The sequence below is a fragment of the Lactuca virosa genome, chromosome 7 (genome assembly GCF_052849685.1).
Source record: "Lactuca virosa cultivar CGN04683 chromosome 7, Lactuca_virosa_CGN04683_v6, whole genome shotgun sequence".
NCBI classification, from domain to species: Eukaryota; Viridiplantae; Streptophyta; class Magnoliopsida; order Asterales; family Asteraceae; genus Lactuca; species Lactuca virosa.
In genome coordinates, this window is record NC_136432.1 from 22,702,981 (window position 1) to 22,722,261 (window position 19,281).

At 31.9% G+C, this 19,281-nt stretch overlaps 2 protein-coding genes across 3 annotated transcripts; both read right to left on the reverse strand.

The window, feature by feature from the left end:
• Positions 1 to 4,357: 4,357 nt before the first annotated feature.
• LOC145124220 (F-box protein At4g09920-like) lies at positions 4,358 to 13,365 on the reverse strand. Of its 2 annotated transcripts, none has more exons than XM_079059482.1 (4): positions 13,221 to 13,365; positions 11,858 to 12,818; positions 5,221 to 5,391; positions 4,358 to 4,975 (listed from the first exon to the last, which is right to left on the reverse strand). In XM_079059482.1, the coding sequence occupies exons 2-4, from the start codon at positions 12,806 to 12,808 to the stop codon at positions 4,610 to 4,612; spliced, it is 1,488 nt and encodes a 495-aa protein (XP_078915608.1). In that variant the 5' UTR covers positions 12,809 to 12,818; positions 13,221 to 13,365; the 3' UTR covers positions 4,358 to 4,609. The 2 variants fall into 2 exon arrangements, with proteins under 2 accessions (XP_078915608.1, XP_078915609.1); XM_079059483.1 differs by lacking the exons at positions 4,358 to 4,975; positions 5,221 to 5,391 and adding exons at positions 9,755 to 10,346; positions 11,242 to 11,391.
• A 2,308-nt stretch (positions 13,366 to 15,673) lies between these two features.
• Positions 15,674 to 18,428, reverse strand: LOC145126020 (F-box/FBD/LRR-repeat protein At5g56420-like). Its single transcript, XM_079061423.1, has 4 exons — positions 18,218 to 18,428; positions 16,496 to 17,452; positions 16,257 to 16,403; positions 15,674 to 16,182 (listed from the first exon to the last, which is right to left on the reverse strand). The coding sequence occupies exons 2-4, from the start codon at positions 17,243 to 17,245 to the stop codon at positions 15,883 to 15,885; spliced, it is 1,197 nt and encodes a 398-aa protein (XP_078917549.1). The 5' UTR covers positions 17,246 to 17,452; positions 18,218 to 18,428; the 3' UTR covers positions 15,674 to 15,882.
• Between the last annotated feature and the right edge of the window lie 853 nt (positions 18,429 to 19,281).

A 19,281-nucleotide genomic window follows, 5' to 3' on the forward strand; every position in this document is an offset into this window, starting at 1 on the left:
TCTGGGCTGAAATCAGATTTATTTATTTATTTTTTCGTTTTGGCCCTCAAAGCTCTGGGCTGGGCCTAGCAGTATAACACAAATGGATTCTATGAACTATGGGAATCAATAAAAAAAATGTATGATTATCTTTTTATCACAAAAGTTTTTTTGCACGTGTAAAATAAGGTTTGAAAAGAGGTGATATATACACTAAACTTTCAATATTTTCATCTTGATAATAAAGTTCTAAACTTTATTTTTTCGACAGTAAAGTCCTAATTACCGGCCGTTTTTGACACTTTTAACTTTTTTTCCAGTTAGCCGGTAATTAGGACTTTTTTGTCAAAATAATAAAGTTTAGAACTTTCTTGTCAAATCGTGAATTATGACTTTATTGTAGAAAAATAAAAGTTAGGACTTTTTTGTCAAATCGTTGAAAATATTGAGACTTTAGTGTATTTTCATAGCCCAAGAACTTTTAATTGTGATTTTTATCACATCACCACTGTTTTTTCTTACCATCATCATCTTTACCCTGATACAATTACGATCAGGTAAACAGATGCAAAAGAGAGAGCGAGAAATGATGAAAAGACTTGTAAAACTTTCTTCTTGCTTCGCCGCCAAAACTTGAACTAAAAAGTGGGGACACATTATACAAATACAAACAACACATACCAAGTCAAAAGGGTGTGAATGTGGAGAAGGGCTAAGAAGGGCAATTTCGTTTTTTCCGGTTTCTTAGTTCTCCATTTTTAGGACTGCAAAAAAGTCAACACAGCCCTAATTCTTTCTTTCTTTCTTGATTATCTCCATTTTTTTCAATATCGGTTTGTTGAGATTAAAAAAACTATTTAACAAGAATTAAACGTTAATGATTTCAATAGGATCTAACTGACTATAGCAAGTTTCAATAACTCTTATGCTTAAAGACTATTATACCATTAAATTTTTAACCAAAAAAATGGATATATACACTAAAGTCCCAATATTTTCAACGATTTGACAAAAAGTCCTAAACTTTATTTTTTTGACAGTAAAGTCCTAATTCACAATTTGAGAAGAAAGTCCTAAACTTTATTATTTTGACAAAAAAAGTCCTAATTACCGTCTAACCGGAAAAAATGATAAAAATGTCAAAAAAAAATGCCGGTAGTTAGGACTTTACTGTCAAAAAAATAAAGTTTATGACTTTTTTGTCAAATCGATGAAAATATTGGGACTTTAGTGTATATATCCCTTGAAAATACCATAAATCTAATACATTTATGCAAATTATAGTATTGGTATCTTGATTTTTTTGGGTTAATCCGGATCTTCATTTTCTTTTTACAAATACATGTTTATGTTATCTCGATCAAATCCACTATAATTAATATATCGACTACCAATATTTAGAAAAAGAGATTCACTGCAGTTTGTTAATTACAACAGTTACACGCGGTTTTCTTTAGATCATGTACAAATCATGTCATACTAAACCAGGTTGTTCATGAACTGTTTGAAATCTCAAATGTCAATCACATACATTTTACTTTGAACTCACATTTTCCTTTGGACTCACGTCTTAACATTAACAATTTCATAGACAAATCTTGCAATAGAGAATCACTTTAGGTTTCAAATGTGCAAAAAATGAAACATCTAAATGATGTCCCTAACTTTTGGCAAACCAAGTGGACCATATTTGTAATTTAATCATAAATAAATAAGTAAATCGTTAATTATTAAAGTATCTTAACCCAATGTTACTCTTGTGCTCTATCTTTTACTTCCTACTTCAACTTTGAAATAGAGGAAATAGTTTAAGTGGATAGGTTAGAAAGAAGAATAAATAGATGAGAAGAGTCACATTAGGGGATGTTTAGATTTTTCTTTGTTATTGTGATACTCTTATATCGGCTCTAGCCTTTTGGTTGTGAGAGAAGGGTTTCCTGTGGAACAATCATCCAATTGTGTTTAGCTTTCAATCGTGTTTAGCTTTCAATCAATTTCAACATTGTTTCCTTACTTTTCTTCTTTGATGTTTTATTTTTGTAAACCTTAATTTCTGTTTTTCATCAAAGGTCATGAGTTCACTTTCAGATATATAATAATAATTCGCCATTCTAATATATATATATATATATATATATATATATATATATATATATATATATATATATATATATATATATATGACAAAAAATTATAAACTTCGATATATTCAATAAAAAATCTGATAGAAAGTAGGGCTAATGTCATAAAAGCCCTTAAGTTTTTAAGAAATGTTCGGTTTTACCCTTTGGTGTCTTTTAGGTTCATTAAAACCGGAAGTTTGTGTAAAAAAATTTATTTTGCCCTTTTAACAGGCTACCCGGTTACCAACAGGTCGCCTACATATGACTTGAAAACTTAAGGGTAAAAACAAATATTTTTTGAAAACTTAAGAGCTTTTTCAACATTAGCTCAAAATACATAAGAACGTTTTTGTATGTATTTAAACTTATTTAGCATATATTTCAATATATTTTAAAAATATTTATCATATCTCTTTATTTATAGTATGTATGAAATGTTATTATATTAATTTATCATATCTCTATTTATATCTTTTAAATATATTTATAACTTTAAAAATATGTTTTTACACCTTTAAATATTTTTTTATATGTATAAATACGTATAAAAAGGTTATATGTAATGTGTATATATAAATATGTTAAATATGTTTAAATTTGTATAAAAACATTTTCTGTATGTTTAAATATTTTTTTATACATATAAAAGTATTTTTATATGTATAATTATGTTTTAAAATGTTTTTATATATATTTAAATTTATTTATAAGTATTTTATATATTTAAAGAGTATTTATATATTTAAAAATATATTTGTATATCTATATATGAGGTTTTATACGTTTAAATACATATAAAACATTTTTATAGATATTGTATGCATAATGATTCGATAAATATTTTTAAAATACATTTAAATATGTATATAAATATATTTTTTTATATTTTTAAATACATATAAAAATGTTTTTATATTTTTTTAGACGCATTTATATAAATACGATATATATTCTTTATGTAGAAGCTACAACCAAAAATGCATGTTGGTGTATGTTTGCTTCCTCCAGCTAGGCATGCACAAAAAAACCGGTTCAAGATCCGAACCGGTAAACCGGTTTACGCTGAACCGGTCCACAGTGAACCGAACCGGTTTGAGAACCGAACCACCGGTTTACACCCGTTCGAGATTTTAGTCGTTGAAACCGGTTTAGAACCGGTTTATATCGTGTGAACCGGTTTGGAACCGGTATGGAACCGAACCGAACCGGTTTAGAACCGATTGAACCGGTGTAACCGGTTTAGATAGGTTCGACTAATTTTTTGAGTGAACCGGTTTGAACCGAACCGGTTTGAGGCTGAACCGGTTTTGCTTGGCTAGGGAGTGAACCGAACCGGTTTAAAGAACCGGTTCGGTTTGAAAAATGAACCGGTTTGTGCATGCCTACATCCAGCGGTGGTTGTGGATTCAAGCATTTGGGTTCACATACTTCCCTTCAAAGCTTTCACCTTTAATGGAAAGAAACACCCGATATGATATTTAAATTCATATAATAACGTTTTATACATATTGTAAACATAAAGATATAATAAATATTTTAAATATGTATATATATATATATATATATATATATATATATATATATATATATATATATATATATACACACGTATAAATATGTATAAAAACGTTTTTATATATTTTTGGGCTAATATCGTAAAAGCCGTTAATTTTTTAAAAAATATTCGTTTTTATCATTAAGTTTTCAAGTTATGAGTAGGTGACATGTTGGTAACCAGGTAACCTGCTAAAATGGCAAAAATGAAAATTTTTACGCAAACTTCCAGCTTTAGTGAAGCCAAAAGACACTAAAGGGTAAAACCTAACATTTCTTGAAAACTTAAGGGCTTATATGACATTATTTAAAAACAAAACAAGAATAAATAACTTTTTCTTATAATCCGATAAATATATATCCATAATATATCTTACAATCCGATAAATATACATTGATAATATATAAGAAAATATATTGAAGGTATTTGGTCCGTTAGTTATTTAATCCAAGAGTGGTCATTTTATCAATAATGGCAACTAGATTTGACACCTAAATACAACAAAATAAAACCATGAGGACCAACTGTGTAACGTTTTCTAATGATTGCCCTCAACATGATGCTTTATAAACACCAAATGGACCAATAGTAAAATTTTATATAAATTTTTTAATAAATGCCCAACAAAATTCCTCACTAAAGACGGATTAGTGGTGTAATCGAGTTGAGCCAACTCATATACTCTGGATAGAATAAAAAATAATCGAAATTGACTCGGTTAAGTGAAAATGAACAACATTAAGTTGGCTAATGCCAAAATCCAAATCCAAGAACCATTGAAACAAAGAGATCCGGTTTACCTACAATATGAATAAAGTAGCTACTACTTGCACAGTTTTTAATACAAAGCTTACAACATCAGTCCTTCATTGAGTAGAGTCATGAGTTTAACCTCAGTCATACAATGTACCAAATAAGGGTAAAACTGTAACTTTGACTGAGCTCACGGACTTCAACAGCCAAGTAGTTTAATACTCGAGTTGCTCGAGCACTTGCTTGAGTCAGCTTCAAATCTTTTTGGGGCCAATATCGATTTGGTTTGTCTTGGGTTGATTACAAATCTAAGTTTGACATTTGAAGAAGCCTTGTGAAAGTTTGAGACTTGATTCATAGTCTCCAATGACTTTTCATGGAACTTGGCTTCATCAACCCAAATGAAAACCATTTCCTCCAATGCACTTCCATTCTCCAATAAGGCACGTGCTAAAGCTAGATGTTCTTCATCATAATCATGAAACTCCACCTTTTTAAGAAGAGGAGTCACGAAGTTGATTGTTGCAGCATTTTTTAATTTGCACTTGTCCGCTCGATAAAAACACTAGATCATCAAACAAAAGCACAAGTTTTTCATGTTGAGATGCCAAAATCCAAACTAGTTTTGAATTATTGAAAAATGTATTTATAGGCTTACTGATACATTAAACCCATTGAGCTAACTTTTTTTTTTTATTTTACTGGTTTACTAAAATATAACCAGCTTGATTCATTTGTAGGTAAAAATGTGCAGCTATGAATATGTGAAAGTGAGCTACAAGCTTCAAGACTGTGAAACATAAAAAATACCTTTTCCATTGGGTCCAAAAGTGAGGATTCGTTTATAAAGATCAAATGAAGAGACTCTAAATCGGGAAAGCATTTGAGAAATGGGATGAGCCTATGCACTGCATCAACTGTTATCTCCAAAGTCTTGAGATTAGGTAGAGATACAGGCTCATCTTCTTCTGGCCAATAGCACTACCACAATCACAACAAGTCAAATTTTACAGGATATTAAATAGGCATCTAAGTACATACCCAAATGATAAAGATTCAATGAAAACCAATTTGTAACTAGGTAAAAAAGAAATACCACTTATGGGCTAAGCCTTTCACCCTTTTCATTGAGAGTTTGTGTAATTCATTTAACATTACACAACTAATTCGGTTACTGCATTTTCCATATGGTTATGATTTCCATAATTTGAAGATGTGTATATGGGACCCACATAACGGAAATGACATGACATGAAATTTAACACAAGGCAACCATTAGACAGCCTAATCTTTTGGCAAAGGGATGTCATTTTTCCACATATGTTTTTGATTCATCCACTTAAAAAAAAAAAGGTTTAATTGAAGAGAGAGCAAATCATAATGAAATGTATAAAAGTCAAAACAACTTTTTTTAAGTGAATGGATTAAAAACCTAAATAGAGCTGACAAGTGTTGGTTACACAGATGTTTAATATGGGTTGAAAAATAAAAAAAGAATATGCTCTATCATAACACAAAGATTTCAGAAGATGGAAAAAAAACAGTGCAATATATTTTAGCTGAAATGAAGAATTGTTTAAAAAGAGAATAAGCTACTACCTGTCCCACACAGTAAAGGCTGATGGACAGATTCCACTTCAGATATTCTTTCAAAAAAATCACAAGGGGGATCCAACTGATTAAGAAAGTCTCTACAGAGAATCACAGCTTTCTTCAAGGAGTACAGATTGTAGAGAATAAAATCACGAGATACAGAGCCAGTTAAGTTCAAAAGCACCAGTTTTGGGCAACAAATCGTAACACTTGAACTCATCCTACAATCTATGTAATCTTCTGTTTCATAATCAAAAACTCTTTCCCGGTTTTCAATTCTCAGATTCTTGAGCTTTGGACATGCAATAACAAGTTTATCAGCATAGCAGTGTAACAAACTCAAATCCTCAAGCAACGGGCAGCTTTCAAGAAAATATTTTACCAAATCACCCTTTTTTAACGTAACATCATTCAACTCAAGAACCCTAAGTGCAGAAAACCCTGTAATCTTAGGCAAACATAGATGATATCCGAGCAAACATAACCTTAACACTTCCAAAGAACCACAAGTCACCAGACAATAGGGCATCTCAATATCCTCAGACTCGTCTATTGGGCTAAACATCAAGTCAAGTAGTTTGACTTTTCTCACAACAGCAGCATGAATCCACTGCCTTATGGTCGTCATATCGTAGTAATCCGCACAACGTAAACGAAAACTATCCAAATCAATGGGTTTGTTTAGTAAAACCCAAGAAACAAAATTTTTGAATCCAATACTTTCCAATACCATTTGGGGATCGTGTTCTAGACCTCGGGTATAATCTATGTCTATGGAGGGAATTGAAGTCCACAAATACCTCCATCTGCTCGACAAAATGCTGCTTCTAATTGCCTCTTCTGTATTTGGAATACCTGAAAGAATCAATTGAAGAACACGATCTGGCAAGTTACTGATCAAATCAACCCCATCTAATGTCCTTGCTCGCTTGGATTCCTTCATCACTCTGTTACTTTGATGTGAATAAGAAATCATTCGGTAAGACATTTTATCAAACACCTTGTGAACAACAGGATAGTGCAGCTTCTACACGAGGCTAAAGGGGATAAGCTTGTAGACAAGATTGATCTCTCTTTCTCTATATGGTTTTACATATGTGAGATTTTCTACTACACCCCTTTACTAGATTAAGGGTTAATGTCATGATGATAATATGGCAACTAAGTATTTCAATTTTTTACATTCATGTCGTTGTATTTATAACTGTAAATCCTAAAGCATTAAACTTTCTAAGTATTTATAATTTTATATATTATCCCATATGAAAACTTTATGTTATGTTACATCTTAAAAATACAGTTTTTTTTTTTTTTTATTATTTTTTTTTTTGTGTGTGTGTATTATACTTTACTAATATTGCATTGAATAACAAAAATAAAACTGTATTATTTATAATAGCAAATATGACACTCGAGAAATTAAATAATTACTTTTTAGGTATAAACTGGACTTGAATCTCCATAAGTAAAGCTTGACTCTCACATGACGCAGTATTAAATACTTCCAATCAATATGAGCGTTATGAGAAGGTTAGAAGCTTCAAAAACTTCAAACAATACACACAAATAAAACAACTGAAAACTAAATCCTAGTAGTAGTTAACCTTCCGATTACGCCTTTACGCTGTGGCGACCTGCACAAAAAACCGGACCCAAAAAAAGTCCAAGACCGAACCGGTCTAAAATGAACCGGACCAAAAAAAAACTTGTCCTAAAAAAGATCGGACTGAAAAAAGACCGGCCTAAGACCGTTCGGGACCGATCCGAAAAAGATCGGACCATTTCGAGACCGACCTCGACGGGCCTGGCTATAAAGCCAGGTCCATTAAGATCTCGTTATCCAGAAAAATGATTTTTGCTCGCATAATAAAAACGTAAAAATAAAAATATCATAAATATGTAAGATATTATATAAAAGAGTACATAGTTTGTTCTTGTGGTTTTCTTATACTTATGCTGCCCGATATGGGCAACCATAAAAAACGTCATTGAAATGCCACATAGGCAAAAACCCTCCACCACATTTTTTTCAGGGCTGGTGTTCCAAACTTACAAGGTCATTGTGGGAGGAAGGGGAGAAGAAACTCATGTTGCCCTTCGTTACGATCACAACGCCAAGCCACATTACACACAAAAACGTGAGGCTAGGGCGGTGTTTGGGCCGTGGTAATGGCGTTTTCCGGCGTCATGTCACAAAAACAAGAGTGGGTGTTGCCCACACCAAGTCGTCTTATGGATCAGTCCAATTTTCCCTATTCTACTCGGACCATTTTTAGGGTATGTTTGGCAATAATCGGTAGTTGGAAACTGTAATTTTCATTTGTATAAAAGTGTTCGTCAAAAGACAGTTATAAGTTTTTAAAGGTGTAAATTACATAATATCACAAACTAATGCAACTTGAATAAGTTTTGAATTAGAAGATTTTTGTTTAAAATAAAAGTTTTAAACTCGTATTTTCAAACAAAATTTTCTTCTTTAATTCAAGCTTTTTCATATAAGCTAAAAAACTAATAGCTCATATAAAACTCTCAAAAGCTCGCTCCCAAACATGCCATAATCTATTATTTATTTTCATAGGACAATACAAACGAATCAAACATATTTTTTTTTTAAAACTTTGTACTGTAATCTTAAGTAGTTCTCATGCTGTAATACAAACTATGATACACAAACTACTTATTTTCCCTCATAAAGCCATCATTGGAGTATATTGAAGAAATAGTCCCTATGTCATAGCTGAAATCACAACGTTAGTCCAATTTTGAACATGGACAGTTCTCGTGGTTTATTTTGTTGCACTTTTGGTACTTATCACTAATTTTATTTGAAAGGTGAACTCAAATGTTTGTAGAAGAAAACCATTTCTAGAATTTCCTCTTACTCCAGAAAAATATTACGTGAACTCCAGTTTGTTGATTACCGTGTAATTCAGAAGATGACTGACATTTTTAATGTTTAGTTCTCCTATATATATATATATATATATATATATATATATATATATATATATATATATATATATATATATATATATATATATATATATATATATTGTATATTTTCATTGATAGATCATAGATGATTATGTAATCCACTAAGGATTTTGGGCAATTTGAAAGTCTTCAATTGAATCCTTTTTCTAAAATATTATATTTTAACAAATAATTGTTGAAAAATGTTAGTACATAACCATTATATATGAATTATTTTCTATAAAAATTCAATAACTCATATTCATAATGGAAATCTATACTGAAATTCTAAAGAAAAAAAAAATTAGTTTTTTTATATCAATATGGATCTCTATTTATAATTGACAAAAATTATTATATTTGATATATTCATTTTTTCCGATAAAAAATAAACCCAAAAATAAAAAACAAAACATAAAAAGATTAGGATTATTCAATAATCAGCTAAAGATATGTCCATTGTATACATGGTAAATATATGGATAATATTGGTTTATTGGTTCATTATTTAATCCAAAGCCATATTGGCAGTTTAAAAAAATATGGCAACTCAATTTAGATTTAAGGCCTAAGAGGCCAAACATGCAACAAAATGAAATCATGAGAACCAGTGGGTGTTTATTATAGTTGTCCTCAACGTGATATACTTTTTGCAAACCACAATGACCAATCAGGAAAGATTAACTGAAAATTTAACACAACACCCAACAAGATTCCTTAATCAGGAGGATTAGTGGTGTAATCGAGTTGAGCCAACTCATTTACTTGAGATTGCCTCGAAAACAATCGAAATTGACTTAATTTAAATGAAAATGAACAACATTAAGTTAGGTAATGCCAAAACCCTAATCCAACAAGCATCCACCTGAAACCAAGGAATTAGGTTTACCCATAACATGAATAAAGTAGCTACTACTTGCATAATTTTTAATACAGAGCTTGCAACATCGGTCCTTAACTGAATAGAGAGTCATGAGTTTGACTTAGGGTGTAATCGACTCGAGTTAAGTAGTTTAATACTAGAGTTGCTTGAGCACGAGCTTGACTTGACATTAATCGAGTCAACTTCTAATCTACAGATCAGCTTGGCTTGGGTTAATCACAAATCGAAGTTTGACAGTTGAAGAAACCTTGCGAAAATTTGAGACTTGATTCATAGTCTCCAATGACATCTCATGGAACTTGGCTTCATCACCCCAACTAAAAACCATTTCCTCCAATTCATTTCCATGCTCCAATAAAGCTCTTGCTACAACTAGTATTGGCTTTTCGTCATCAAATTCACGAAACTCCACCTTTTTCAGACAACGAGCCAAGATGTTGATTTTTTCGGCTTCTTGTAGATGCCACTTGTTCAATCCATAAACATGCTAGATCATCAAACAAAAGCACTAGTTTTTCATGTTGAGGTGAAAAAATCCAAACTAGTTTTGAATTCTTCAAAATGTATTTATAAACTTAATTGATTTTTCATATAATAGGATAATGTGAAGGTGTTAAGTTCAAATCCTTTACAACATAAAAAATGATTTTATAAATAATTTAAATATTAAAACCAGTAAAACCTCTTTTTTGATATTTGGTAAATTTAACAAATTTCGCTAAAATAATAGAGATAATATATTTTCAAAATACCTCTAGGTTGATACCGGACCCCATTAATATCATCAACTAATAATTATATAAACTTATACAAACATAACTAAGACAGACAACTTAGTGAAATATAATGTCGTTTGTTTTTTCTTAGAACTCAAGTCTAACTTTTCTTACTGCAACCAAAATTTCTGGTGCCGTGTTCTTACACTACACCAAAAAATTGTGAAGAGACAGTCATAACTGCATCAAAATTTAGCTTCAATCAACTACAAAGATCTATTTAAATAAATAATAATAATTTATCGTTTAAAAAATCTCTCTATAAAATGATTAAACAACATATGATCCCAATATTAGTTTGTAGAGCAGTAGAGGTTTTACCATATATATGCAAATATATATATATATATATATATATATATATATATATATATATATATATATTAGTATTTAGATAATGATATGTTTTCTTAATAAAAAAATTTAGAAGGCTGTAAACATTTGAATACACATTTCCACAACTTGGATACGATTAAACCCATTGAGCTAACTTTTTTATTTTACTAGTTTACTAAAGTATAACCAGCTTGATCCATTCGTAGGTAAATAAGCAGGAATTTTTGATGATCATATACAAAATACCATTTGATATGAGAATGAGAATACCTTTACAAAGATTAAATGGAGAGACTCTAGATCCGGAAAACATTTGGGAAATGGGATGAGCATATACACTCCGTACGGGTCATCAACTGTTATCTCCAAAGTCTTGAGATTAGGTAGAGATACAGGCTCATCTTTTTCTGGCCAATAGCACTACACCACAATCACAACAAGTCAAAATTTAGAGGATGTTATTCATGCATGGCAATAATTAAATAGGCAAGTATGTAACCAAATGACAAAGATTCAATCAAAACCCATAAAAGGCATGTAGCTACATTAAGCCCTGTTAGACAGTTCTTGTTAATTCCATTAGGTCAAAAGGAAATAACATCAAGAAAGTTTGTTTTATAGCTTCTGATTAATGTTCTAATCTAACATAAGGCAAGCATTATACAGCCCTATCTTTTTGCAAAACTATAAAGGAAAGGTTGCATAAAGACTTTTTCATAGATCTAATGAAAGTTGGTACACAGCTGTCTAATACAGGTTAAACAATAAAAAAAAAAAAAAAGAAGAAGAAGAATATGCTCTATCTTAAAACAAAGATTTCAGAAGATGCAATGCAAAATATTTTAGCCGAAATGAAGAATTGTTTAAAAAGAGAATAAGCATCTACCTGTCCCACAAAGCAACCGCTGATGGACAAATATTCCACATTAGATATTTCATCAAAAACATCACAAAAGGATTCAAGTGAAAAGTCTGTACAGTGTATCATAGATTTCTTCAAGGAGTTTAGATTTCGGAATGAAAAACTAAAAGATACAGGGCCAACTAACTTCAAAAGCTCCAGATTTGGGCAAGAAATCTCAAGCCCCAGACAATCTAACATATCATCTACTTCTGGATCAGGTATCATTTCTTGCTTTTCAATTCTCAGATTCTTGAGCTTCGGACTTGCAATAACAAGAGATCCAGACGGAGTACAGCAGTTTAACAAACTCAAATCCTCAAGCAATGGGCAGCTTTCAAGAAAATATTTTACCAAATCACCCTTTCTTCTATAAATATCGCTCAATACAACGTCGTTCAACTCAAGAACCCTAAGTGCAGGGAACCCTGGAATCTTAGGCAAACATAGACGATGATATCCGAGCAAATATAATTTTAACACTTCCAAACAACTACAAGTCACCAGACAATGGGGTATCTCAAGATCCTCAGGCTCATCTATTGGGCTAAACATCAAGTCAAGTAGTTTGACTTTTCTCACAACAGCAGCATGAATCCATCGCCTTATGGTTGACATATTGTAGTAATCCGCACACCATAAACGAAAACTATCCAAATCAAGAGTTTTGTTTAGTAAAACCCAATACACAAACTCTTTGAATCCATTACTTTCCAATTCCTTATCTGGATCTAATCCTCGGGTATAATCTATGTCTATAGATGGAATTGAAGTCCACAAATGCCTCCATCGTGTTGACAAAACGCTTGTTCGAATTACTTCTTCAGTACTTGGAATACCTGAAAGAATCAACTGAAGAACATGATCTGGCAAGTTACTGATCAAATCAACCCCATCTTCTCCTTCTGATGCATTTGCTTGCTTGGATTTGTCCATGGGTCTGTTACTGTGATGTGAATAAAAGATCATTCAGTAAGACATTTTATCAAACAGTTTGTGAATAATTATTTTTTTAGATATAAACTGGACTTTAATCTCCATAAGTTAGGCTTGACTCTCACAGTACGCAATATTAAATACTTTCAATCAATATGAGTTTCATGAGAAAGGTTAAAAGCTTCAAAACTTCAAACAATACACACAAATAAAACAACTGAAAACTAAGTCCTACATTAGTCGATAACCTCGGGTCTTCAAAAACTTCAGACATTAATCATCAACCAAACAAATCAAATTCATATGATAAAACTGAAATTTGACATAATTGCAAGAAGATATAAAGAATATATAAACCCCAAATAATAGCAAACCACATTCAAATAAAAAACCTGATATTTGAGAAAAATACCTGATCAGATCGGTGCAGAGCCTTATGGTTTAAGAAGTAACTGGAGGCCATGAACGATTTCCTTCTTTTCCCAGCCAATTTGAGTCTGCATCTGCAGCGTAATCACCCCTTGCTCTCAATGCGATTATTTCGCTTCTCAGCTGATTGCCTGATTCTCGATTTGCAGGAACATCTTTTGGGCCTCAGATTAAGCCCGAGGCTGTTCTGGGCTGGGCCTAGCAGTAAATCACATAATTTGTTATTGTGGTTTTCTTCTACTTATGGATCAGTCCAGTTTTTCCTATTCCATTAGGACCATTTTTAGAGTACGTTTGACAAGTGTTTGTTAAAAAGGATAGGGAGCATTTATGATGTTTTCTAAAGTATAATGATCTCTTTTATCTCAATAGGGTTTTTGCATGTATAATCAACTTCTGAAAATATCATAAGTAAACAAGATATTAGATAAAAGAGTAAAGTATGTAATTCATTTTTGTGGTTTTTGATCCGGTCCAGTTTTTCGTATCCATACACTATTCAAGATCATCTTACATGAACAACTTTGTATACATTCTGATCCGGTCCAACTTTTCCTATTCATTTGGAATCGGTCCAGTTTTTCCCTACTTTTCTAACATGTAACTTTATAAAATTTAAGTTGCATGGAAAATTGTGGCAGGGAAATAACAATATATTTTGCATTTATAATAGTATGGGCGATACCACATGTTTCAATTTTTACCATAGTTACAATTTATAGTGATTATAGCAAATTTATTTAAAAATCCAGTAACCCTTCAATTTTGTTGCTTATCTGGGATCCAATTAACACCAACAAGGCAATTCAAATACCAAATCCACATCGAACGTTAAAAAAAATTGTCGTAAGAAATCCAAACCAAAATACTTATATTTCTAACAGCCATTAGTAAAATCTAGCAAACTTATGTTTTGATAATTAAAAGCCTTAGTTTATGTTTGATAATCTAATCATTGGATATGTAAGAACAAATTTTAAAAATCATTAAAAAATTTATAAAAATAAAAAAACACATTGGCATGTTTGTATGGGGTATGTGATGTGGTCGGTGACACAACAACAACGGATGTCACGTCAGATTTTCATAGGTTTCATGTCACATATTGGTATAAACAACTAGAGAAGTTTTGTCCTTATTGTGTCCGATGTGTTCTACATCGGTTGACATTTTGGATCAAATTTTTGTTTCCTATGAGCTATCGATCAGCATTTGGAGAAAGGTCTTATGTTGGCTTGATATGGTGGTTTCAGGATGGAAGGCTATTAATGACATCATCTTGTGGTTGGATTTGGTTTTTAGTGGAGTGTCGAAAAAGGCTATGGTTGAAGCTATTATTTTTGTAGTTTGGTGTATTGGCGATTCCGAAATGATCTTGTGTTTGGCGATAAGATTCCTCAAAGCGATGAGATTTTTGAAAATATTGTTGACTTTTCATTTAATTGGTTTGTTTTTAAAAACTCTGTTGATTGACTTAATAACCTTTATCTAGTTGTGTCACAATTTTTTGCTAGTTTTTAATATAATTCACTTGTTCAAAAAAAAAAGGTGGTAGTTTGTGTAGTTATGATACCACTGAGGAAATGTTTTTTGGATTTGATAATAGTTTGCATGGCTGTAAGCCTGTAAGTCTACTATGAATAGTTAATTGTTAGAATAACACTTAATTAATTGTAACCTTGATTATTAAGGAATTTGCGTAATAACACTGAATTTGAGTGTATACTAAATTGTTGAAAGGCATTGTGCAAATTGTACTGATTAGCTTAATGATATATTAAGTTGTGTAACTAATTTATATTTTTAGTCATGGTTACTCATTGTAGCTTATTATTTTGTTGTGCCTTTTAGGTTTCAAGTAGACTTAGTAGAAAGATGCAAAGTTGGTAGCGCCTGGCTTTGAAGTTAGTAGAAAGATCCAATTTTTCCAAAAGGTCACTCTTGAACATATTGTTGGGTATAATCTTGATGTTGGAAAATTGAAATAAAAAAATATGGTTTACATTTTATGCTTTAGTTATTAGTTTGTTATCTAGAAATGGTCCACTATAGTTTGACCGAATTTTGTGGAGTTGGAAGAATGGGTCTTTGGTTGTACCTCTTCTTTAGGTAGAGACGTAGAATAGATAGTGTAGCTATTTTCATGCAACATGTGGGTGTCTAGAAGACTATATATAGTCTTTCCTCTAGTATGAATAAAGTAGAGTTGTTTGTCATTACTTTTCACACAAAGCATATTTAATTCATTTGTGCAGATCAACTTTTGTTTCTTCTTTCTATCATTAAAATCGAGTAAACAAGCTGTCATTTTGGTTCTTCTTTTACAACACATATCCTAATGTAATATTTTATTTTCGTAGGGCAGCACATCAAATCAAGCTGATTTTTTTTCAGCTGTAGTCTAAGTTAGTTCTCATGCAAGTAATACAAAAGATGTAGTAATAAATGGAGATGAAGCAACATCATGTTAGGTTATACAAAATTCCAAATCTAACAAGCAGCATCCGCCACAATACACATAAGACCAAAAGATCTGGTTTACCCCATAACATGAATTGGTAGTTACTACGTACAGTTTTACAAAAAGCATTTAACATCAGTTCATCAAAAGAGTAACGAGCTCGATCTCAACTCAAATAAAAGACTCAGAGCTTGAATCGAGAGGGAGCTGGCTGAAGTACAGTTGTAAGTTTGACAGTTGAAGAAGCCTTGTGAAATTTTGACATTTCCTTCATAGCCTCCATCGACTTCTCATGGTGCGCTGCATCCTGTTGCCACAAGAAAACCATTTCCTCCAATGCATCTCCATGCTCCAGTATGGCACGAGCTATAGCCAGTTTCCGATCATCTCCATCGAAACCAAGAAACTCAACCAATTTCAAATGACGGGTCAAGATTCTCATTGATGCAATATCATCTAGTTTCCAATCTTCCAACCGATCTACCTAAAAATACATGGTTCAAATTTTGTTATATACATAAATAAAAAAACACCATTTGATATGAGAAATGAGAATACCTGTGTAATGAACAAACGGAGAGACTCCAGATGTGGAAAACATATGAGAAATGGGATGAGATCATTCACTGCAAATACACCAGTTGTTATCTCCAAAGTCTTGAGATTGGGTAGAGATACAGGGACATCATTTGGCGGAAAATAACACTACCACAACAGTTTAGAAGTTATTATTTATGGCCACCAAATGAAGAATTGTTCATACATACAATACAAAGAGAATAAGATTAAGAACCTACCATTGAGACACAGTAAAGAGTGATGCACAAAAATTCCACGTGACTTATTCCAACAAACCCATCAACAAGGGGCCTTTCATCTTCAGTCAGTTCTTCAGGGTGAATCGCAACTTCCTTCAAGGAGGGCATACTTGTTTTAAACATAAATTCACCAGCTACATAACCTGTTAGCATCAAAGACACCAATTTTGGGCAACAAATTTTTAGCCTATCAAACATCCCCTTATTCTTCTTGAACACTTCATAACTAACCCCTGCCTGGTTGATAATTGTAAGACTCTTGAGGTTCTGACACGAAATACGAAGAGTATAAAGTTGGTGTTTAAAACAGTCTATCAAACTCAAATCCTCAAGCAATGGGCAGCTTTCGAAAAAATATTTAACTGAAAAATCATTGAACAAATCAACCTTTTTCAACACAAGAACCCTAAGTGCTGAAAACCCTGTAATAATATTAGGCACACTTAGACGACATCCGGACAAAGACAACCTTAATTCCTCCAATGAACTGCAAGTCACCAGACAATGGGGCACCTTGACAACTTCGGATTTATTCCGAGGGCTTAACATCAAGTCAAGTTTTTTCACGTTTTTCATAACAGCAATGTGAATCCATTGCCCAAGTGTCGATTTATTGTAGTAGAATACATAACTTAGACGAAAACTATCCAAATCGATAGATTTGTTTGCCAAAACCCAAAACACAAACTCTCTAAATTTGGTTTTATCGAATTTTTGTAAAAGATTCATCCCCCAGAAATCATCTATGTCTACTCAGGGAATTGGAATCCACAAATGCCTCCATCGTGTCGACAAAATGCTTGTTCGAACAGCTTCTTCTGTACCTTGAAGACGTGAAAGAATCAACTGAAGAACATGATCCGGCATTTTACTGATTATATCAACTCCATCTTCGCTTTCGGATGCCTTTGCTTGCTTTGATTTCTTCATATTACTCTGTTACTTTATTGATGCAAATAAAAAATCATTACAAATATTCAAATCACATTGACATTTTATCAAACACTTTGTGAACAGCAAGATGGTAATACAACTGAAAAGGCGTAGGTTTCTCGCCATGATTGATCTCTATGGTTATTCATATGTGCATTTTCTATCTAACTCCCTTTATTCTATTAAGGGTTAATGTTATAATATGGCAACTAATTATTTCAAATTTACAGTAATGTCATTTCATTTCTAGTTGTACATCCTAAAGCATTAATGTTTCTAACTGTTTCTATATTATTTCATATGAAAGCTTTGTGTTACACCTTAAAATGCAGGATTTTGATGCATTTATATAGTTTGCCAATTTTGTATTAAATTACAAAAATAAAGTAGAAATTAAAAACTAAAAGCCAAAGGAGAAACAAAAAAACTAAACTGGACTTTAATCTCCATAAGTTAAGCTTGACTCTCACAGGAAGCATTAGTAAATACTTTCAATCAATATGACTTTCATTGGAATTTGGAAGTTTAGAAGCTTCAAACATTAAAACTAGAAATTAAGTCCCGTAGATAACCATTAACCTTCCAATCTTCAATTACTAAGCATATAAACCGTATATAATCATCGACCAAACAAACCAAGTTCAAATAATAAAACTGAGATTCAAGATATTTGAGAAAAAACACAAAAAGATGCAAAGAACATATAAACCCTAGATAATAGCAAACCATACTCAAATAGAAAAACGGAAATATAATTGAGAACAATACCTGATTAAATAGATGCCGAACCTTGTAGTTTAAGAGCTAATGCCTGGGCGATTGTAAACGATCCCCTTTGTTTCCCGCCCAATCTGAGGCTGCGTCTATGTAATCATCCCTTGCTACCTGCTCCTACAGTCCTAATCGACCACGATTATTTCTGGCTTCTGGGCTTATTCTTGATTGCTGGAAGTTGAAGGTGGAAAGTGGAGAGTGGACTGGAGACTGGAATGGAAAGTAGAATTGTAGAAACATCTTTTGGGCCTCAGATTGGGCCATGGCGGTTGTCCGTTTAACTGTCTCTGGGCTGGGTTATACTTTATAAAGTTATAATAATGAAATAATCTATTTTATCACAATAGGATTTTTGTCCTACACAATCAAACTTCTGAAAATATCATAAATATACAAATAAATATACAAGATACTGGATAAAAGAGTAAATTGTGTAATTCATTTTTGTGGTTTTTCCATACGGAACGGTCCAGCTTTAGCATCTACTCGAATCCGGTCCAGTTTTCCCCTCATTTTTGTGGTTTTTCCTACTTAGTTTCTGAACATATAACTTTGTACAAAACTACAAATTAAGTTATATGGAAAATTGTAGCAGGGATATAACAATATATTTTACATTCATAACAATATGTGCAATACCACAATAGGCTTTAATTTTTACCATAATAGCAACATAGTTGCAATTTATAGGATTTATAGCAAATTTATTTTGAAAACCAGTAACCCATTACAAGTTTTTTTTTCAATTTTATTTCTTATCTGATATCCAATCTCCACCACAGAGGCAATTCAAATATCAAATTCACATAGAAGCATAAAAAAAACAAAACAAAAATAGAAGTCACAAAGAAATCCAAACCAAAATCTTTAAATTCCTAACGACCATTAGTAACTAAAATCTATCAAACTACTGGTTTGATAATCAAAAACCTTAGTTTACGTTTGATATCATTTGATATGTAAGAGTAAAATTTAGAATCATTAAAAAAATCCAAATTTGCATGTGATGTTGTCATGACAACGGATGCCACATCATATTATCATAGGTTTCATGTCGC